At 48.4% G+C, this 20,385-nt stretch overlaps 9 protein-coding genes across 9 annotated transcripts; 3 read left to right on the plus strand and 6 right to left on the minus strand.

Moving 5' to 3' along the window:
* Window positions 1–561: 561 nt before the first annotated feature.
* EV420DRAFT_1767650 (uncharacterized protein) lies at window positions 562–1,899 on the minus strand (the record flags this gene model as incomplete). The annotated part of the gene is made up of 4 exons (XM_060480927.1): window positions 1,362–1,899; window positions 944–1,305; window positions 731–890; window positions 562–677 (listed from the first exon to the last, which is right to left on the minus strand). The coding sequence occupies exons 1-4, from the start codon at window positions 1,774–1,776 to the stop codon at window positions 562–564; spliced, it is 1,053 nt and encodes a 350-aa protein (XP_060326021.1). The 5' UTR covers window positions 1,777–1,899.
* A 1,290-nt stretch (window positions 1,900–3,189) lies between these two features.
* Window positions 3,190–3,862, minus strand: EV420DRAFT_885421 (uncharacterized protein). The gene is made up of 4 exons (XM_060483869.1): window positions 3,719–3,862; window positions 3,602–3,660; window positions 3,511–3,541; window positions 3,190–3,457 (listed from the first exon to the last, which is right to left on the minus strand). Exons 1-4 carry the CDS (start codon window positions 3,802–3,804, stop codon window positions 3,364–3,366), a joined length of 270 nt encoding a protein of 89 aa, XP_060326022.1. The 5' UTR covers window positions 3,805–3,862; the 3' UTR covers window positions 3,190–3,363.
* A 337-nt stretch (window positions 3,863–4,199) lies between these two features.
* EV420DRAFT_1569301 (uncharacterized protein) lies at window positions 4,200–4,922 on the plus strand. Its single transcript, XM_060474219.1, has 2 exons — window positions 4,200–4,441; window positions 4,514–4,922. The coding sequence occupies exons 1-2, from the start codon at window positions 4,431–4,433 to the stop codon at window positions 4,722–4,724; spliced, it is 222 nt and encodes a 73-aa protein (XP_060326023.1). The 5' UTR covers window positions 4,200–4,430; the 3' UTR covers window positions 4,725–4,922.
* A 1,159-nt stretch (window positions 4,923–6,081) lies between these two features.
* On the minus strand, window positions 6,082–8,086 carry EV420DRAFT_1569305 (Alpha/Beta hydrolase protein; the record flags this gene model as incomplete). Its single annotated transcript, XM_060474220.1, has 9 exons — window positions 7,978–8,086; window positions 7,576–7,911; window positions 7,361–7,518; window positions 7,263–7,305; window positions 7,176–7,204; window positions 7,056–7,123; window positions 6,747–7,000; window positions 6,522–6,687; window positions 6,082–6,470 (listed from the first exon to the last, which is right to left on the minus strand). Coding segments are annotated over exons 2-9 (1,214 nt in total), but the record flags the coding sequence as incomplete, so codon positions are not given.
* Window positions 8,087–8,374: 288 nt separating this feature from the next.
* On the minus strand, window positions 8,375–9,305 carry EV420DRAFT_1569314 (uncharacterized protein). Its single transcript, XM_060474221.1, has 3 exons — window positions 9,136–9,305; window positions 8,652–9,083; window positions 8,375–8,600 (listed from the first exon to the last, which is right to left on the minus strand). Exons 1-2 carry the CDS (start codon window positions 9,221–9,223, stop codon window positions 8,842–8,844), a joined length of 330 nt encoding a protein of 109 aa, XP_060326025.1. The 5' UTR covers window positions 9,224–9,305; the 3' UTR covers window positions 8,375–8,600; window positions 8,652–8,841.
* A 1,015-nt stretch (window positions 9,306–10,320) lies between these two features.
* On the plus strand, window positions 10,321–11,168 carry EV420DRAFT_885460 (uncharacterized protein). The gene is made up of 4 exons (XM_060483870.1): window positions 10,321–10,472; window positions 10,526–10,867; window positions 10,923–11,089; window positions 11,143–11,168. Exons 2-3 carry the CDS (start codon window positions 10,671–10,673, stop codon window positions 11,077–11,079), a joined length of 354 nt encoding a protein of 117 aa, XP_060326026.1. The 5' UTR covers window positions 10,321–10,472; window positions 10,526–10,670; the 3' UTR covers window positions 11,080–11,089; window positions 11,143–11,168.
* A 1,151-nt stretch (window positions 11,169–12,319) lies between these two features.
* EV420DRAFT_1714591 (Alpha/Beta hydrolase protein) lies at window positions 12,320–14,320 on the minus strand (the record flags this gene model as incomplete). The annotated part of the gene is made up of 8 exons (XM_060479676.1): window positions 12,320–12,896; window positions 12,950–13,115; window positions 13,175–13,428; window positions 13,472–13,545; window positions 13,598–13,626; window positions 13,681–13,723; window positions 13,779–13,936; window positions 13,996–14,320. The coding sequence occupies 8 exons, from the start codon at window positions 14,318–14,320 to the stop codon at window positions 12,731–12,733; spliced, it is 1,215 nt and encodes a 404-aa protein (XP_060326027.1). The 3' UTR covers window positions 12,320–12,730.
* A 344-nt stretch (window positions 14,321–14,664) lies between these two features.
* Window positions 14,665–16,803, minus strand: EV420DRAFT_885549 (acyl-CoA N-acyltransferase). Its single transcript, XM_060483871.1, has 11 exons — window positions 16,508–16,803; window positions 16,379–16,455; window positions 16,268–16,318; window positions 16,099–16,216; window positions 15,885–16,051; window positions 15,708–15,829; window positions 15,548–15,655; window positions 15,455–15,498; window positions 15,094–15,404; window positions 14,929–15,036; window positions 14,665–14,872 (listed from the first exon to the last, which is right to left on the minus strand). Exons 1-11 carry the CDS (start codon window positions 16,554–16,556, stop codon window positions 14,768–14,770), a joined length of 1,260 nt encoding a protein of 419 aa, XP_060326028.1. The 5' UTR covers window positions 16,557–16,803; the 3' UTR covers window positions 14,665–14,767.
* Window positions 16,804–17,810: 1,007 nt separating this feature from the next.
* On the plus strand, window positions 17,811–20,303 carry EV420DRAFT_1339365 (uncharacterized protein). Its single transcript, XM_060468912.1, has 4 exons — window positions 17,811–18,349; window positions 18,405–19,512; window positions 19,569–19,728; window positions 19,782–20,303. The coding sequence occupies exons 1-4, from the start codon at window positions 18,102–18,104 to the stop codon at window positions 19,895–19,897; spliced, it is 1,632 nt and encodes a 543-aa protein (XP_060326029.1). The 5' UTR covers window positions 17,811–18,101; the 3' UTR covers window positions 19,898–20,303.
* Window positions 20,304–20,385: the final 82 nt, after the last annotated feature.

The raw sequence follows: 20,385 nt of genomic DNA on the forward strand, positions 1-20,385 counted from the left end.
CGAATCCCAGGACTGTCGGAAATTTAATGGAAAGGGAAAACAAATGCACAAAGGTCTGGTCAACACTAATCACAGTCAGAAATGAGATACGCGTCACCAAGGCCATGACCACATTTTACAATCTCCGGGGGACTGTATTTGTCGTGTGCAGGCCAGAACATAATAGCTATCTCCGGAGTGGTGTATTCTGCTTTGGCGCAGGTTATCCTCCTCGAACTTGAGGAAATGCTTGAGCAACCGGGACATGCTGCCTGCGGACATAAGTATACGGCTAGCACATTGTGGACAAGGCGCGAAGACAAACGGAACCTGAAATAAATCGATCTCGACATTGTAGGGGTATGCGATAACTTCGATGGGGCGGAAACACAAACAAGGCCATCACAAAGGCAAAACAATCGATATATCATTCATTCAAAATCAGGACGTATATATTCACAAAAACTGGGGGACCATTTTAGTCAACCCTTCTTCGTCGACGACAGTTGAATGGACGCTCGACACATAAAGCAAAAATCTAATCTACGGATGTTGAACCCTTACGGCGTAAAGATTCTAGATCTACCAAATCCTAGTCTCTAACAACAAGTCGCTGCTACCCTCCAAACCAATACAGGCTTTGAGGAATGCATCGAGCGCGTTGCGCTGTCTGTTGAGGCTGTTGACGACTTCGGTGCCTACATGGAACGGATTAGCTGGCTTAGAGACCGATAGAGAGGACAAAACCTACCAGGCTTGACGAGCGGCGCCTTGAGCATGTACGAGAGCAACGAGAGGACGCTGTAGAGAGGCTGGAACTCGCCAGACTCGGCCTTGCGGTACTTGACGCGAGTGAGGAGCTCCGTGAGGACAGCCAAGTCGAGGATCAAAGGCGTAGCAAGGAGGGAATTCTACGAAAGGCTGTTAGAAAGCGAACAGAAGAGAAAAACCCTACGTAGCATACCTCGCATTCGTTGAAGGTATTGATAGTCGACCGACCACCGCAGAATATCTCAGAGTAGTACTCGTCGATGGCCCTCTTGGAGTCGCCGACAGCAGGGACATACTTGATAACCACAGCATGGTCGGGGTGCTCACCCTTACCCTCCACGCCCGCCTGAGGAGCCTTGAACAACAACCTGTTTGCGTTAACCATATCATCCACAACGCTGCTCTTGCTGATCTCCTTGCTCCTGAACTGCCTCTCCGCAGAGAGGTCGTGGCCATCGTTGTTACCAAGATGGTTGTACGACGCGATGGACAACGGCTTGATACCAGCATTGACGAGGAACTCGGCCAAGACGGACTTGAGCTTGGTCTGGCCGACTTGAGATTATCACCACCGATGAAGGACTTTTCGCGTTCAGCGAGCTCGATGATACCTGGCACGAAGGTGTTCTGGGGAGCACCGTTGACGAAGGGTTCGCCCTCAAGGATCACAGCGACAGCGAAGACGGAAGAGGGGGAAACTTCTGGGTGAGAGATCTTGATTGCATTCATGTTGTCAGCAGTGTCGTTGACACAGGGAATGAGGTCGCTGTAGCGTTCGGTGTTGGCAGTCCAGAAGACGACGACGCGGTGAAGGCCGTTGTCCTTCTTGAACTTGCGAATATCGGCACGAATATGCTCGAGATGGGCTTGCTTGTCGGAGCCTGAGATGAGGTTGTCCGCGCGGGCTTCTTGGTTTGCAGCGATGAAGTCAGGGTAGTAGATGGAAGGGAGGGGTTTGATCTGAGCCATGTTGGGGGGGGCCACATGGTGTTGGAGGTCGTAGTCGAGAACACGAGCCCGCTCCATTGCTTTATCCAAAGACAAGTCAGAGATACCCCAACCGCCGAGAACGAGGTCGTTTCCGAGTCCTGGTGTATTACAGGACTCGGTTTGAGGGTACTCGGTGGCGGTGCATTTTGGTTAAGTCCGATATTTATCAGTGTTTGCATCATATTGCTGATGTGTTCTCTATGGCTGCCGGTCCGCCTACCGATTTGGAACGGGCGTTGTTGATAGCATCCAGTAGCGGCGACTTCGCACCGGTCCCCGATTCTTTCCATGTTCGGACGAGGCCGGAACGGATTTCAGATTTTTGAGGGCGAAAATCAGTCTTAGGTTGGATAAATTGGTAAAGAAGCTGGGACAGATTGAGCGACAGCATCCAAGTTTTTTTCCCCCTCCGGTATTCCCCACTACATTTTCAAACAATTCTTCAACCAAGTCACATAGGAAGTATGCGAAGACAGTTGAAATGTGAGGAAGAACATGTTGTGGCCAATTGTGTTCAACCGTGGCAAAATGTTCATTAATGTGTGCTGCAGCCTCTGCACGAGCTGTAACACGATGTCACGTCGTTGTTATACGACTTTCCTAACGCGTATCGGTGGCAAAACAGACGCGCACAAATCACGACCAAACTCAAAATCCATAACATCACAAACGGAAAACCATGACTTATAATCAACAGACGCAACGTAGCATTTCAAATCAGTCCTACAATTTCAGGCAGCATAACAATTAGTTCGTTCCAACGTGCCAGCATAGACAACCTAAGAAACTCTCTCAGTTCGTCACGAGGTGCGGACAACAAGCACCTTCTTCTAGAGTAATGAATTAACTGAATACACGATCTCAAACGAGCAAGCGGAATACACCTAACACGAGAAGTAAATATCTTCTTATCCAGTTCGGGGTCAAGGCATCCGAGCATAGGATTTACGACGAGAACAGTTGAAGCTAAACGACCACTCCCGGACTGGGGTATCACAATACCAGGGAACAACTTTTCTCCGGGCTGGGCTTAAAACAACCGAAACATTATTGACCTTCGACATCGTGTCCCAGCACCCACGTTGCACATATCGTATGCAGCCATCACAGCTTCGTCTCTCGTGTTTACAACTTCTGACACCAATTTGAGAAACTTGTCAACAACGGCAGCTATCACGTCTTCACAGCGCCTCTTAGTTCGTGGCACAGAGATACCGGAACGAATCGTAGCAACATTCAGCCCCTCGAATCCGTTTGTTAACTGCTCCCTGGTCATGTATATCCAAACGGGATTGCACTGTTCAAAATGTGTTTGGCACCGCCGCGGATGAAATTCAGCAGACGCAACAAAAGCAGGGTCGAGCACAACTCACAAATCTAAGAGGTGATTTTCAACAATAAAAGACATATCGAAAAACGTAACCTGAACATACTCCCATCCAAATTAAGAAGAAAAACACTGCTCAAGCCAGGAAGCAACCGTTTGGGGTGTTAAGACACCAGAGTGACATTCAGGATGATACAAGGGGTCGAAGTAAAACGGAAACAGGATAGGAGACTGCTCATCGTAGCATCCGGGTTCGTCAGCTTCGTTTAAAACTCGGGGTGAACGACATGGAGCTTTCACCAGAAACATGGACAACAAATGTAAAGAGCGCCGAGCGCAAAAAAGGGGACGCAAAGCGCCGTCGCAGAGCAACAAAGTGTCAAGGAATAGCTTCCAGGGCAATAGAGTTAGCGCAAGCACATACTAAGGACATATAAACTCACTACAGAGGAAACGAAATAAGAACAATGCACACTGCCATGTAACATCACTACCGTTAGCCATACAAAATGCAATGAACTAACAATGACTCACGACAGGATTTAGTAGCCCGACAATGACTAGGAGGACAGGAGAAGGTTATTCGGCAACAGCTACGTTGTCTCAGTGAGCAAAGAAGAAAAAGCAGCTCGACAACGGAAGAAAACTCACAGCAAACAGGCAAAGGAGGTGTGAAAGGGGGTAAAAAGTAGAAAAGAACGAGGAGAGGTAGCGAGGCTTATATTCCTTTCCAGCATGCACGGCTAAGACACAGAACGCCACCCGCTCTGAATTAATACTGGCAGTACGGGAGAGACAACGGGAAGAAACGCGAGAGAACTGTTTGGTTCTAAAGATTTAGCACGCAAAATAAAATACTGCCAAATAGCCCCTGCCCACGGTCTATGGTGGACGATCGGTCGCGGACTCCCTGATAAACACCCTCTCTATTCCTCACTCCATTCGGAAAGAATCGGGGATCCTCATCCCTGTTGCGCTCTAGTTCTTTAACTCTCTTTCAACATGATTAACAGTATATTTTTGGCTCGCTGGTAGTATGCATAGTTCAGTATCTTCCTTTATGCTTCGAAGCTCTGCTAACTGGCGCCTCTCCTTCTCTGACTCGATCTTTTTTCTCGTTCTTCTCATTCAGGCTCTTGTTGTGCGTCGTTCTTTCCCTTTACTATTCTTGTTGTCAGTACGCCTTGACTTCCCTCAGATGGTTGGCACTTATCTTGGTGAATCCTTCATCTATGAGTGCTATTGATTGTAATTTCAGATTGATCTTTTTCTGGCCGTTCTTCAAGGCTACCGCGATGATCGACAGTTGCGTTTCCACGATGTCGTCCTTCCGAAATACCTAGGGTTCCGTCACCTCAAATCTATGGTTTTTATGTGAGTTATCCCATTTGTTGCGTCTCTGATTGCTATAAGTACTTACCTTCGCTCACCGTTCTCGTCGACTTGACTCAAGAAGAACCTGCCTTTGTTATCCTACGTGTGTGTAATATTCCTCCTAACACACACCGCTGTGAGTATCCCCTTCCGATCAACGCCTCTCGTCTCGTCTGCTATGGTGGTTTACATACTAGCCGCCTTTTGTGTGGTAGTTCTCGTCCATCGCTGTTCGGAACATTTATCGCTGTCAGTTTCCGTCAATGAGGTAGGAAGAAATTGATGCTTTGGTGTGCAAATGTGGGTTTGAGTCTTGACCCCGACTTCCCTCCTTGTTGGTTATCTGACCCTTTTTGGTACGCGTTGGTCGTTGGAATCGAACGCGGATTCATTTTAGGAGCTATTCTTTCACTCTGCGTCTCGAGACTTGTTCTTTTTGCGTACTGTTCATCAGCTCATCTAATACATTGTGCTGTCTGACATATGGCTTGATATGTCCTTGGAGATATGCTAGTTTCATGCGACTGTTGGCTGCATTTCCCTCTCTTTCTCTGTTGCTTCTGTCCGAGCTGTATTGTTTTGGTTTGGGACCATTCCCTTTATTACCATTCAATTCCGGATCCTTGTCGTGCACAATTTCCTTCTTTTGCTATCAGTCTCGTTTGGTGGCCGGACTTAATTAATTAGGCTGTCTGTTGATACGCCGCTGTCTAATCGACCATCTTCTACTTTCGCATCTCTCTTGTTTAGATAGGCGTGCTTGCTGTCTCTCTCCATGTGGTTCCCTCTGTTTGTTTCATGTTCAGCGTTTCTGTTTGTGTGTCGTGCACTCTAGTTGATCCTGTTCTTTTTCTTTGTCTTCCGTTTCATTTCGTGCTGCTAGGGCCTCATCTTCACTTGTCATTGAAATATCTGTTGAACATCGTTGCTTGACAGCTTTCAGCCTTCCCCCCCAGGTCACACAGGACTCGGATCTGCCATGCCCTGCACTGGCCCACCGCTTCATTTGTACGATGACTCATGTCATGAGCGCTTACTTGCACGGATCGTCGGAAAAATGTCACAGGGGTGTTTTATGGCATAGCTTACCATCGATATGAATACTAGCATGCGAAAATGCTCGGCTTACCAGCGCTGCTGTGGGAACACGCAACATCTAAATATCTAGAAAAAAAGTATATCAACTTGAGTATCCATTTTTCGAGTCATAAGTCGGAATGTTTCGTACCATAATAGCATCACCAGGTATCATTACGACAAAGAGGGTCGCGCGTTCCGCGGCATGGTTCTTCTCATACCCATCATCTGGAGGGATAGCTAAAGTCAATATCGGTGATCCAACCGACGCCAAGGTGTTGACCCTGCTGACATTGCCAAGACAATAGAAGTTCAAAGATCATAAGCGAAGAGTGAGTCACAAGTCAGGCAGAAGCCGAATATGAAATTTAAGTATTCGCCCATAAGCCTGACATTGCCAAAACAAAGACGCGGCAAAGATCGAGTCACGACTTAGTTCAGACCCGTCGTGTGCAAGTGGCTACCAGGCAGAAGTTTGATATCAAATTTAAATATTTCGTTAGAATCTAGGTCTTACCACGTTCTCATAGTGAACAAGGCAGGAGTGCCGATATTGAGATAGCCAATGATTTAGAAATCGAATTGAAGTTTCCCTGATGGGCTCACAACTTCGCACTCATAACTAGCTAGACTTGCAATGCGAGCAGTTGGATGGATAGTTTCCAAGACGTACTGTTGTAGTCCAATATTTACACGAACCTTCAACTTCATCCTATCAGCCTGACTTTACGATTTGGAATACTCATCAACCGCTGAGTATCAAACATAACTCTCCCGGCGCACCCTTCACCTATACCCAGTCTTCCCGGGAACGACCCCAAACGCAGGCCCTCCCTTCCCAAACATCTTCCTCACGTCATCCACCAGCTCTTGAGGCTTTTCATGCGCCGCAAAATGCCCACCACCGGTATGCTCGGATTCAAAGACGACATTGCCAACGGTACGAGTCCAGCTGTAATGATGGCTCAGTAAACCACTCACGGCAAGCATAGGAGATACGTACAGACGAGGCACGGAGATAAGGTCCTTGGGAAAATATGATAAACCTTGTGGAATGGACGGTTTTTCTCCCAAGACGCCCATGTCAGATGAAACAACCTCGTAATATATACGTATGGACGCTGTAGAACCTGATCTCGAGAACAAGTAAATGGATATCCAGGCCAAGACTGGAAAGAACCCCACGCCACGTTAGAGAAAACAGAGACGAAACTTCGGGCCGGCGCACCTTCATCATCATCCCAAGGGTAAGCATCCGTCCAGTTCACCAATTTCTCATAAATCCATGCAAGGAGACCGACCGGAGAATCAGCTAGCGAATATCCTAGTGTTTGGGGCTGAGTAGACTGTTCTGCAAAGTAGCCTGATCCTTTAGTGTTGAACCACTGAGACTGCGCCATCCCGGCTTTCTCAGCAGCCGTGTACGGCGTCAAGAGGTGGCGAAGGTACAGTATGGGCTCATAAAGAGTTGGAGCACGGCCTCTGCAGACAGCCAGTCAGGCCCGTTATACGGTGAAATGAGGAAAGACATGCTTACACAGGCATATTGGTATGCCAGGCTTTGCTATGCTTGCCACCATAGACAAGAGCGATTTTTCGAGTGATCTGCACGAGTATGTTGATAAGTAGCTGTGTTCCAGGGAGAGACGGCACTCACGAAGCTTCCCCAATCTCCACCTTGAGTAACTGGAAGCACAAAGTCAGGAGACGATCCCAAAAAAACTAATAAGTAACGGTTACATACCATATTCGTTGTAACCGAGCGCCAGCATGAGCTTGTGGGCGACCTACAACGTGTCTTAACGTGAGTAATGCTCCGGGCCTGCTCGTGAACAGTCCTACCTTAGCGTACTGAGCGAGCTTGAATCCTTGCTTCTTGGTCCCTTCAGAAAATCCGTAACCTGGCAAGCTCAGGGCAACGACATGGAAACTCGGATGTTTTGGCGACGACGCCGTCAAAAGAGGGAGAATCTTGCGCACTTCGATGAAACTTCCCGGCCCTATAACAATGCATAAGTTACCGCATACACACGCAGAATCTGGAGGATAATACGCACATCCATGAACGAAGAGCAGCGGTACTGCCCCTTCGACATCGCTCTTCTTATGCACATAGTGAATATTCAACACTCCGAAACCCTCGATGTCGATATCACGAGTAAACTGTGGGAGCTCCGCGTTGAGAGCAGCTTCTTGAGCCCGCCAGTCAAAGCCGTCTTTCCACCGAGCCACCAATCGCTTAATATCCTTCAACGGCGCGCCGTACTTCGTTCCAGAGTCTTCAAGCTCGTCTGGGAATGTAACCAGAGCAAGTCTTTGTTGGAGGAGCTTGAGCTTGTCATCTGGGATGGATATCTTGAAGGGAGTCTCTGGGGACGCCATGGGGGGCATTTAGAGAACGGAACCGATGAGTACGTTAGCTTTATTTATACGATGACTCATGTCATGGGCGCTTACTTCCACGGCCCGTCGGTAGAACGAAGTCAGGCTTCTGGATGGAAAACAGAGCTTTTCGTTACCTTTAATGTTTATTATGCAGTCATAGGCAGTATGCCGAGATGCTTGTTAGTGTCGAATAGCCAGTTGTCAGCGGATACCGTTCTTCTCGTTCTCACACATCGGCCCGAACCGTCCTCTCAGAGGAATTACTTAGGAAGCCTTCATGCGGTTCTCGGACCTCCAGATGCGGTGGGCGTGTGTGCTGCGGGGTCGCTTAGCACTCATGAGGGACGAGGAAATTAGCTATTGCCTACATGTTGATAATAGCATTAGTGACAACCGAGAGGATAAACATTGCGGTTCCAAGACTCCAAATCCGCCTGCTTTGTCTTCTAGTTGACTTTCTTATTCAACTCTGTCCTTCTATATTATTTTGTGAATTACAGCGAAATAATTTCGATTCTGAATGTGTACATGTTCACCAAGGATCTACTTACCGACTATCTTAGCCTCCTGGTAGTGGCAATACTGGCTTCTTGACGACACACATTGAACATATCTATGAGAAACGTCTTCGTCTGTCTTAGGGTGCTACGGATAATTCTTTGGACCGTGAGACGAACCCAGACGTTCGCACACTCGCCTTCACCGCTGATTAGTATAAGGTCTGAACTGAGACTGACGTGTATCTCACCATCTTGCAAAGGAATCATTCATATTCAACGCAATCCACGATTTGGAAACATCGGTCCCTAGTCAACTCGTAATCACAGCATTATCAAGAAGCTGTTGAGTAATCCGCCTGCATATGATGTTCGCGTCGTCGCCGACATGCAATATTTCCGTATTCTGTCCTTGATGTACGCTGCGACATTAATCATCGATTAAGAGGAATTCAGGGCTGGATAGGACGACGAAGTGAGGGCGAGTCGTTCTTGATCCAGACAGTACTCGGAAAATACACTGAGCGCAGAAGGTTCAGAGATTCCTTTGCTGAGAGCATTCCATGCAAGAAACAACAGTATAGCGAAGAAAAATCGATGCCTTGACATACCGCAAGACGAGGAATTCAAAACCAAGTTCGAAACTATCTGGAAATACATCCCAAAATTCTTCATACGGATATCTGGATGAACGTGTGAGTGGTAAGAATGCGGTGGGCAGGAGGAGACACGCACATAGTACTAGAGCTACGTAACCCGCAATGCGATCTGTACCCTTAGACTCTCGTCCTTGCCGTTGTTCTTTGCCGTTGTTCCTTGCCATTGTTGTCCTTCGGAAAACTCGTCGAAAAGCAGGAAGAGTAGCCCAAGACGCGAATGATAGCTTGCCGGCGTCTTGATGGTGGTGGAGGAAGAAAATTATCCTACCGGTCCGGAAGGGATCAGAATCAACAAGGTCACATGTTATGCCGTGACTCGCAATAGTTTCGCCAGTCACCGCCCTATCTTCGGAGCTAAAACTAATCGAGCCTACGACTCCGACAGAGATGAGCAACCGATAGCATATCTATGTTCCCAGTCGCCGTTCGAGACGGCTCCGTGATGGTACGTCTTTTCGGCCTTAGCGCGTAGCGTTTAGCTTCAATCTTTGACACGAGACGTAGACCAGCCGCCAAATCATGTAAGGTGTTTGAGTGGGTCGTTGCGTAGAATTTTCTGTAATATCGCTAGCCGTCAGGAATCCGCTCTTGTATGCGGTATTAAAAGTGAGTTTATGGATGCTGCTCTCATTCTTAAAAGAAACTGAATGCTACTTGCGGATATAGCACAACTTTTCCAACTCAGACGGTAAGTCTCGTGCCACCACTCGGCACTAGCGTTTTACCCATCTGTATGTCGACTAGAGTATGTGCCCAAAGGAAGCGAGTATCTTGGTAGGAGAAGCGACGACGACAGGATTTGTATTGTGTCCCACGTTCAGATTCTTCGATGCACACACCACAAAAGAAGCCCGTGTTAAAGGTTTCAATTCTCTGGCGCATTCGCTCAAACACCCGAGCAACATCTTTCAATTAATTCGGCCGTATGTATTCATTCAAATGACATCCAGCAGTTCTATATAAGCCACGAGGTACAAGTTAAGCACACCTCTCCTCCTTCCTTGCGCCGCGGATTCGTATCTAGAATACACAGTCGTCAGATTGATGCTTTCACTAGTCGCATATGAATGTATACTCCAGAAGCGCCGGATGCCTGGCAGTTCAAAGCGAATATCATCTGACCAATCCTTCTAGTGTAGCGACCGAGAGAACTACTACATTTTTGGGTCTACTCCTTCCATTCGAGGCAGATTACTTCGCCGTTATCGAAAATTCGCAACTCTTCTTTCACTAGGACTGCATTCACTAGGATAAGTAGTAACATAGGAAATTGACCTTAGAATCTCGAAGCTGGACGACAGCGAAGTGAGTGACAAAGGCTCGGTTACATCTGTGGCAAGCACGACGTGAGGCACCAACGATCAGATATGCATACTTTGTAGACCAGAAAATCCCGCGGAAATAAGCAAACGCGTACGTGGATCCTTTCAATAATATTAATGACAGCTGACTATAGCCATACAAAGCTCGTAACTTCGCAGGCATCTCTTTAGCTAACTATCCGGCTTCATCGCTTGCCTCGAACTTCGTGTCTCCCGTATATAAATGCAACGTAGGATTTCAAACTCCCCCCATCGAACCAGCACTTAGCTATCCGATATCCGATATCCAATGGTCCAACTCACTTCCAAGTTCGCCGCTCTCTCTCTCGTTGTATTAACGCCCATCGTTGCAGCAGTTGATATCCGTCTCTGCGATCATGCGTACTACGTTGGCTGTGATTGGAAGTACAACGTCCCCATCGGAAAGTGCCTTAACAGCACCGCCAGTACTGGCTGGTCCGGATTCAACGACAACGTCGTGAGCTCGTAAGTGTCTTACTATGAGGCATTGCTCTTTGTCGCTCACCTGGTTCTGGTGCAGTTACAATCAGACGAACACCGGCAGCTGTGGTGCATGTTACTATTTTGCCGACGACGACTGCTTCGATCTGCTATTCAGCAGTGGCGACGCTAGCTTGAACTGGTTCGCTGGAAACAACGACCGTCTCTCGTCTATTTTCTGTTCTGAGGGCGCGTAGTTGCGAAGTGGTGAGTTTCGAGGCTACGTAGATGTAGACTGTGAATGCTGATGAAATTCGCAGTCTCGTATTCGTGAAGAGTTTTGACATTGTAATCGTGTATGTTGTACTCCCTACGTATGCAATTATGTGTGTGATTTATGAGCGAGAGAGACGTAAATTCTGGGTTCAACTGAGCTTCTTTGAAGGTCCTGCAAGCGAAAAGAAAGCCTAGTACATGAATGAAGCATCACATACAGATCACCACGACGTCTCATTGATACTCCCGCAGTTGAACGGGTCCTGCTTGTCGGGGTCTTCCTGGTCTTTTTGGAACTTAGGGAAATTCTTGAGTGACAGATTGTCAACAGGGCGCGGACTCGACAAACCGGAAGTGATGATATCTATAACTTCGACTACAATTCAGGATGCAGCGGAAAAAAAAAAACAATGTGGGTGTGTTCATAGCTGGAATAGTACCTCACCCGGAACGGGACTTGTCAGTGTTTTACGGGATGCTGAAACTTCAGGTATTTTGCCTCGACGCACTTCATGACTATCACAAGGACAGTAAGTTCAAGAGAATGGGCACAGACCAGAAAAGTCGTGTTCCAATTTAGTCTGATATCTTATGTCTTCAGTGGGAAGTGAAGAGAATGTCCTCGTAATATACCTAGATCCAGCTTTTAAGGGCTGCGGATCCCCTCTACACTGTGGAAGAGCTGGAGAATTTGCTATCATCAGCAATCTGAGATAGGCCGACGTTGAAAGCGGCTCCCTGCGCGTCCCATTTGAAGCTATCTTTCCGCCTAGTCACCATGGCAGAATACTGGATATCCTTCAATGGCGATTTCGTACCCTAGTTAAACGTTTCCAACGCAAGAGGTGTAAGAGAGGTTGGAAATTTTCTTCTGGAACGCTTGTTCGTAGCATTTAGTTATTCTCTGAGTAATTTAGCTAACGTTATACCTTTCCAAAGGAACTAACCGTTACATTTCTTTTAAGGAGCACCGACGACTAATAAAACCAACTTCCTTCCTTCCATCATGAAGAGCCAGCTTTCATATGATGCCATGTTTCAGATCTCGTGGAACGAGGTCTTCACGCCCCGATTCGTCGTCGAGTCGACGTCGAACATCATGCATCATGCGTCATTCACTAGGGCATTTATGTCAAAGCGAAACACCATAAAAAGAGATCTGTTTCCTTAAAACTCGGAGGCGTAACTAGTGAACATCGTTCTTCCCATACCTGCGTTCCGGTGGACACTGGAATGACCAGAGCTGAACCTGAGGAAAACGCTACGATGCTCTAGATGAGTACTACATTGACACTTGAATTGATTCTGCATTGGTCCGTGTCTAGGTTATGACACCCGAAGCTCATGACAGGTGCAAATCCTGCTAGCCATGAAACTCATTTGCAACAGCCCCTAGAAGTTGGTCCCGGTGTCTTATGAAGGAGTTCAAAGGGAAGCATTCCTTGGAGTCCGACTGAGCATGGAATACACCTTGGATGAAGGATGTTTATGCGCCGCGCGACAAATGGAAATCTTGATAAGACACCGTTACATTCCAATATCACATATACAAACTACAGCTTCGTCCTGGGGGCCTGGTTGTCACAACTTGGAAGGCCCATCAGTCGAATATCGAATGTCTCCCCGCATTTCTCACCTATAACCAGTCTTCCCAGGAACAACCCCGAATGCAGACCCTCCCTTCCCAAACATCTTCCTCACATCATCCACCAACTCTTGAGGTTTTTCATGCGCCGCAAAATGCCCGCCACCGGTATGGTCGGATTCAAAAACGATGTTACCAGTGGTACGAGTCCAGCTGTAATGTCAACTCAGTACGAATTTCCGTTCGAGGACATCCGAGATACTTACATACGGGGAACAGCCATAAGTTCCTTTGGGAAGTACGACAAGCCATTGGGAATAGTAGGTTTTTCTCCCCAGACACCCATGTCAGATGAAAAAACCTCGTAATATATGCGTATGGACGCCGTAGGTCCTGATCTCGAGAACAAATAGATGGATATCCATGTCAAGACTGGAAAGAACACGCGTCTTTAGATGAGGAGACGGAGACGAAATTTCGGGACAGCCCACCTTCATCATCATCCCAAGGGTACGCATCCGTCCAGTTGACCAACTTCTCATAAATCCACGCAAGAAGACCTACTGGAGAGTCGGCGAGTGAATATCCCAGTGTTTGGGGCTGAGTAGACTGTTCTGCAAAGTAGCCTGATCCTTTAGTGTTGAACCACTGAGACTGCGCCATCCCGGCTTTCTCCGCAGCTGTATACGGTGTCAAGAGGTGGCGGAGGTATAGTACGGGCTCGTACAGAGTCGGGGCACGACCTCTGTAGACAATCAGACTCTTCGAATGATGGAGTTGAAAAAGACACATGCAAGGGCATATTGGTATGCCAGGCCTTGCTATGCTGGCCACCATAGACAAGAGCGATTTTTCGAGTGATCTGCATGAGTACATTGATGAGTAGCTGTGTTTCAGGGAGAGACGGCACTCACGAAGCCTCCCAAATCTCCACCTTGAGTAACTGGAAGCGCAAAGTCAGGAGGTGTCGCACGAAAAGGTACTAACAGTCACGCACCATATTCGTTGTAACCGAGCGCCAGCATGAGCTTGTGAGCGACCTATAATGTGCCTTAACGTCAATAGTGCTCCGGGCCTGTTCGTGAAGAGGCATACCTCAGCGTACTGCGCGAGCTTGAATCCTTGCTTCTTGCTTGCCTCAGAAAATCCATAACCCGGCAAGCTCAGCGCAACAACATGAAAACTCGGGTGTTCCGGTGATGATGCGGTCAGCAGGGGGAGAATCTTTCGTACTTCGATGAAGCTTCCTGGCCCTGTGATGATGTATCAGCCACCACCACTACACACACAGATTCTGGAGGAAAATACGCACATCCATGAACGAACAGTAACGGTACAGCACCCTCGACCTCGCTCTTCTTGTGCACATAATGAATGTTCAGCACTCCAAAACCTTCGACGTCGATATCACGAGTGAACTGAGGGAGCTCCGCGTTGAGAGCGGCTTCTTGGGCCCGCCAATCGAAGCCGTCTTGCCACCGAGCAACCAGACGCTTGATATCCTTCAGCGGCGCGCCATACTTCGTTCCGGAGTCTTCAAGCTCATCTGGGAAGGTCACCAGAGCAAGCTTTTGTTGGAGGAGCTTGAGCTTGTCGTCCGGGATGGATATTTTGAAGGCAATTTCTGGGGAGGCCATGCTGTGAGAACGAAGACCGCTGGGTATGTCAGCTTTACTTTATATGATACCTCGCATCATGGGCGCTTACCCCACGGCCCGTCGGACGGGCAACAAAGTCACGCTTCTGGAAGAAAAATAGAAGTTTCTGTTGCCTTTAATGTTTATTCAGGTACAGTCGCCTCTGTTATAACTCAGTGTTAGGACCCACTGAACGCTACGGGTCAGGCGAGCGATGGGTTATGGTACCCATTTCCCTGCAAACGAAGTTGGTGGAACTAAAGATCTATGCCAGAGTTGGGTGAGTCAGATTTTTAGGCCAAGACGGACGTAAGTGCCGGTTATGACGTCGAACAGATGGACAAAGCCAAGTGTTGCCCGTAGACACCGTTCTTATTCTCACACTTCGGCCCGATTATACACAACTGCATTCGTCACTGAATACAACATCAGTACACACCGTCAAAGTCATCGAACCAATGCCAATATCCGCGAATAGTCCTCCCGAACACTCTGGAACGTCTCCTCCAGTTTCTCCAATCGCTCTTCCTTCTCTAGCTGCGCAAGAGTTTCCTATCGACAGTGTAGATCAGACTCAAGTTTGATGGGAAGGAAGGGTTAATACTCACAAAGTTAAATCTGTAGAGGCGTTCTTTGACTTGCAGTCGATATGCTCGAAGGTCAGCTGGGTCCAATCGCGACTGAATGAGCATCTCAACGAGGCGATTGAATTGGCGCTGTCAGATCTTCATCAGTCCCAACTACACCTGCCTCGGGAGGAAGGTGACACGTACACCAGCGATCTTGAGGCTCTGCCTCCACTTTTCCGCCCAGTGCTTATCAACCGGAGGTCCCAGTTTCCCTTTACTCGAATATCCACCTCGACCACTCCGACCGCCTTTACCCACTCCACCAACACGGCCTCCACCGTGCGACAGGCCATCACCTCCAAACCCTTCTTGCATGAACTTGTCGTTGGCAAAGAGCATCTTCAAGTCGTTTTTGTCCCGAAGGTCTTCGAACGCCTCAGCTGGATCTTCTACTGTCAGTTCCGCTATATGGTCTTGAGAGAGAACGTATTGATAGAGGGCGGAGTATAGTGCAGCTGTGGAGCATTCAGTGAACCAAGATCGCGTTTAGTGAAACGACGCTTACATCCATGGCTTTGTCGTTGATAGGGAGTGAGGATGACGAATTGGCTGGGAGATGTCGTAGATGAATGCAAAGAGAACTCGCCCAGTCACGTACCTCAGCCGTAACCTGACTTTCTCTGGGAAATGGTAGAAGTTGTACAAGGACGAGTAGCCGACGAAGTGATATGTAAAACTGCCGTCCCGCCGTCTGCGCTTCTCGTACCTAGAAAGAAAGCTGTGAGTGCAATACGAGCCGGCAACAGAAGACGACCTACAGAACGACAAATTCCCATTGATCCTCCTCTTCGTTGATATAAGAGCCGCCCTCAATATGTAACAAAATAAAAAGTTGCATTCTTCGATGATGTTCCCTGAATCCGGGAGTGTCCCATGTCGTCTGAGACATAGCATTTAGCAATTCAGACGCTGGAAGGGGTGGTATGGCAACTCACATGATAAACCTCATAATCGACAGTCTCTGTACTCTCAGTGGCCTTGCCCTTTCCTTTATGCGTCGGGATCGGACGTGAATATGAATGAATTAGCTTCCCGAGAGGCTTGAAGGATGTCGCATCTTCTTCCACCTTGGCAGCAAATGCAGCCTCGTCCGTGTAATACCCTGCGAAAGATAAGCTGGAGGTTTGGTGGCTAGACCAAACAACGTACCTGGAGGTATGAAATCCTTCAAAGTACCTTCAACATCATCCACTGTAGACGACGCTCCCAGCTTCTGTGTATACTTGACGGCCAAGAACTGGGCCAGAGATCCCGAAGCGAATCGCATCTGAAAGAAAAGTCAGCGTGATAATTTTGCTGCCATATTCGAGATACACACGTCAATGGTGAGATCTTTGTAGCCGTAAATTTTCTCATCTTCTCCAAATATCTATTAGAACGATATTGAACCACTGAAGCCACGCCTAGCCGAAAAAGATGCAGCACGTACAGGATAGGTGAATGACGGATGAAAGTCTTCATAGGATTCGTCGTCGCCCAGCACTTCTTTGTCTGACGCTGCTCGCACTGTATGAAAGACCTTAGCCCACGTTTTCTTTCTCGTTGCCGCTGTGCTCACCCAGTGAAAGTTTGAGAGCGCTATTTGAGTCCGAGGCCCATTCAGCCATTTTTCGAGGGTGTCGCGCGTGAAAGGGGAAGCACGAAGCAATGAAAAGACAGATAAATGTCTTCTTGGGTCTTCGTCGCGTAAGTCTGGACTTGTTGGATGAATAAGAAGCGCGGTGGTGGCAGAAGAAAGAAATGGCGCGTGTCCAGAAACGGTTGTTTGTTTGTGACACCGGTAAATACCGAGATTATCACGTGGAGAGCGTGGGCCGCTGTCACAAGTCGTCACGGTAACAGCGTCTGTCTTTGCCTGCCTTCTGAATGCTGGATTCAAGCCTCTCAGTGGTAGTTAAGTATCACAAACTCGTGTGCAGTCAGGTTGATGCAAACAACGGATCTTAAATAGCCCACTCATGGAACGATGGCGGCCATCACAAACCAACGCGTACCCCGCACACCGGGCCAGTGTGACGGTTCCGAAACGTCGTATCATGTTCTTTATAGCATTCCAAGTATCGTCGCCGCCATCTTCCTCGTTAGGGGAACTTTCCAAGGTGTGGGGACCGGTTCGAGTAGCAATCATAACCGGTCCGAAGATTGGATCTACTTGGACCCACACGCTATTACGTGATACTCTCATGTTCCCGTAGATCGCTCTGGACCACCCTCCTTTCAGTCCTTTGCGGCCAAGTAGGGCTAAGAGCAAGCTCGGTCAAGAGTAATATCCTTCAGCCTTTGTCGCTCCGGCGCCAAAACAAATGATAAGACGGTTCCATGGGCTGTAGTTATCTCCGCCAACGACCAATGAACGTGCCCCACGACAATAACTGATAAGAAAATCGCTTCTAGTGGCCAGTGATTGACAGTGATAATCACGCTAATTGTGAGATGGAGGTTTGATTTAACCTTCGGCAATGCCTAGCATCAAAAAACTGTCGCAATTGAAGGGTGGCGTTGGGGTAGTATCGAGTTATCGTTCACCCCATGACCATTCATTACATGAAAGATGTCAACAACAAAGCTTGATCTTGCGCCTCGAGGATCAAAAATTAGAATGCAAGAATCAATATCAAACCTTGTATTGAGTAATAGCCTGATGCACAAGTAGCAAGCTATCGCAGTATTTGAGGGAGGCCTACTGCATACTTACTGGCCAATGGTGTTTCGAAAATACAGATTTTCCAGCAAGCCTAGGCATAGGACGCGGCTGACGGAAAGGAGACCGGAAAGCCGGCGGAAGAGGCTGCTTACGGCACAGATCGTACGACTAAGTAATAACCACCGTCGGCAGTCGGACTTTGAACTAATTCGATAAATTTCCGGTACCTTGCCAACCCTACTTGCTCCTTACCACATCCTCCAAGCGCCTGAAAGCTATAAAAGCCTTGCCTTTTACTGAAGCAGTACCCTCATCGTCTGCTTCCTCGTTCTCTCTTGCAGACAATCTTATTTTCCTAGGGTCACTGCATTTGTGCATGTACTCGAACCAGCTCTGCAGCTCCCACAACTCTCATCGCGGCTCGAAACACACGACGGCCGGGTTCCTCATACAGTTCTAAGTCCTTACTTGTCCACCTATTTCGCATATACACCCATATCTATCTACAATGGCTCCCAACGATTCCGGATACACCACCCCTGAATCCGAACTAGTTCTGCCAGTTCACCCTACCGCTGCTCGTCGCCCGCACGCCATCGTCGTGCAGTCCGAAAATACGTCCTTCACCGACGAGCACATTACTGCGAAATTCCACAACCGTAATGCCAATATTACCGTTGTCAATGGACAGTATATCGTTAACCCGACCGTCGAGTCGTTCGAGTTCCAGACCAAGCGCCAAGTTTCGAAGACTGGGTACGTGTGCGGTCGTCGCTGTCGCTTTCACATTTCTGACGTGTCTTTTTTTTAGTCTGATGATGATTGGTATGGGAGGAAACAATGGTACCACTTTGTGTGCGACCATTCTTGCCAACCGTCACAATGTCATCTGGCATACCAAGGCGGGCGTCCAGCAGCCCAACTATATTGGTTCCCTTCTTCGTGCTTCCACCGTTCGCATCGGTACCGAGACCGCCACTGGCAAGGACATCCACGTCCCAGTCTCCGATGTGCTGCCTATGGTGCACCCCAACGACCTCGTTCTCGGTGGTTGGGACATCTCTGGCTTGTCTTTGGACAAGGCGATGGAGCGAGCTCGTGTTCTCGACTACGACCTCCAGCGCCAAGTCGCTCCTCACATGGCTCAGATGAAGCCTCTTCCTTCCATTTACTACCCTGATTTCATCGCTGCAAACCAGGAGGCGCGTGCGGACAATCTCATCCCGGGCTCCGACAAGCAAGCCCATCTCGAGCATATCCGTGCCGATATTCGCAAGTTCAAGAAGGACAACGGTCTCGACCGCGTCGTCGTCTTCTGGACCGCCAACACTGAGCGCTACAGCGACCTCATTCCCGGTGTCAACGACACCGCCGACAACATCTTGAACGCCATCAAGACCTCCCACCCGGAAGTTTCCCCCTCTTCCGTCTTCGCAGTCGCTGCGATCCTCGAGGGTGAACCCTTCGTCAACGGCGCTCCCCAGAACACCTTCGTCCCAGGTATCATCGAGCTCGCTGAACGCGAAAAGTCGTTCATCGGTGGTGACGATCTCAAGTCGGGCCAGACCAAGCTCAAGTCCGTCTTGGCCGAGTTCCTCGTCAACGCTGGTATCAAGCCGTTGTCCATCGCGTCGTACAACCATCTCGGTAACAACGATGGTCATAACCTTTCTGCGGAGAGGCAGTTCAGGAGTAAGGAGATCAGCAAGAGCAGTGTCGTCGATGATATGGTCAATGCGAATAGGCTGTTGTTCAAGGCTCCTGAGGCGGGTGTGGAGGGTAAGGGCGAGCATCCCGACCATGTCGTGGTTATCAAGTATGTTCCCGCTGTCGGCGACTCCAAGAGGGCCATCGACGAGTACTACTCTGAGATTTTCTGCGGTGGTCGGTCGACTATCAACATCTTCAACGAATGCGAGGTATGTCGTCGCGCAAGCCTTTCTATTTTCTGTTCGGTTTCTCACACCCTTTACAGGACTCCCTCCTCGCTACGCCTTTGATCCTCGACTTGGCTATCCTCACGGAACTCCTCACTCGCGTCAAGTACCGCAAGGCCGAGACCAGGGAGTTTCAGCCTCTCTACAGTGTCCTCTCGTTGCTCTCGTACATGCTCAAGGCTCCACTCGTCAAGCCCGGTAAGTCTTCTCACTGCCATCGGCTTTGAACCCAGCTAATCCATTTGATGTAGGCACCGAAGTCGTCAACAGCCTCAACAGGCAGCGTAACGCGCTCGATGCATTCCTCAAAGCTTGCATTGGCTTGGAGGGCAGCAGTGACTTGTTGCTAGAGACCAGGATTTGGTAGATCTAGATCTTCACGCGCAAGGGTTCAACATCCGTAGATTAGATTTTTCTGTTTGCTTTACGTGTCAAGCGTCCATTCAACTGGCGTCGACGAAGAAGGGTTGACTAAAATGGTCCCCAGTTTGTGTGATTTTATATACGTACTGATTTTTGAATGAATGATATATCGATTGTTTTACTATTGTGATGGCGTTGTGCCACGATGAAGTATCACTTACTCCTACAACTCTATTTGATTTCTTGGCGATGGTATGACTTGTTGAGATTCGAGCAAGGGAGGGAACGAAAAGAGCAACTCGTTTAGCCTATGTACGTCGACGTGGAGGTAAACGGTAAAGAAAAGAAAACTGCGGGTACGGTAAGTAACGGGTTCGGAGCCGATTGATTCCGATGGCTCGTACAGCCACAGTAACTCCAATATGACTACCAACAAGGCAAACAGGTAAAAGTATACTTCATTCCACCTCCGCAGTTCGAACCACTCAGGGA

Source organism: Desarmillaria tabescens, assembly GCF_030435595.1.
Source record: "Desarmillaria tabescens strain CCBAS 213 chromosome Unknown EV420scaffold_45, whole genome shotgun sequence".
In the NCBI taxonomy this organism is placed as follows: domain Eukaryota; kingdom Fungi; phylum Basidiomycota; class Agaricomycetes; order Agaricales; family Physalacriaceae; genus Desarmillaria; species Desarmillaria tabescens.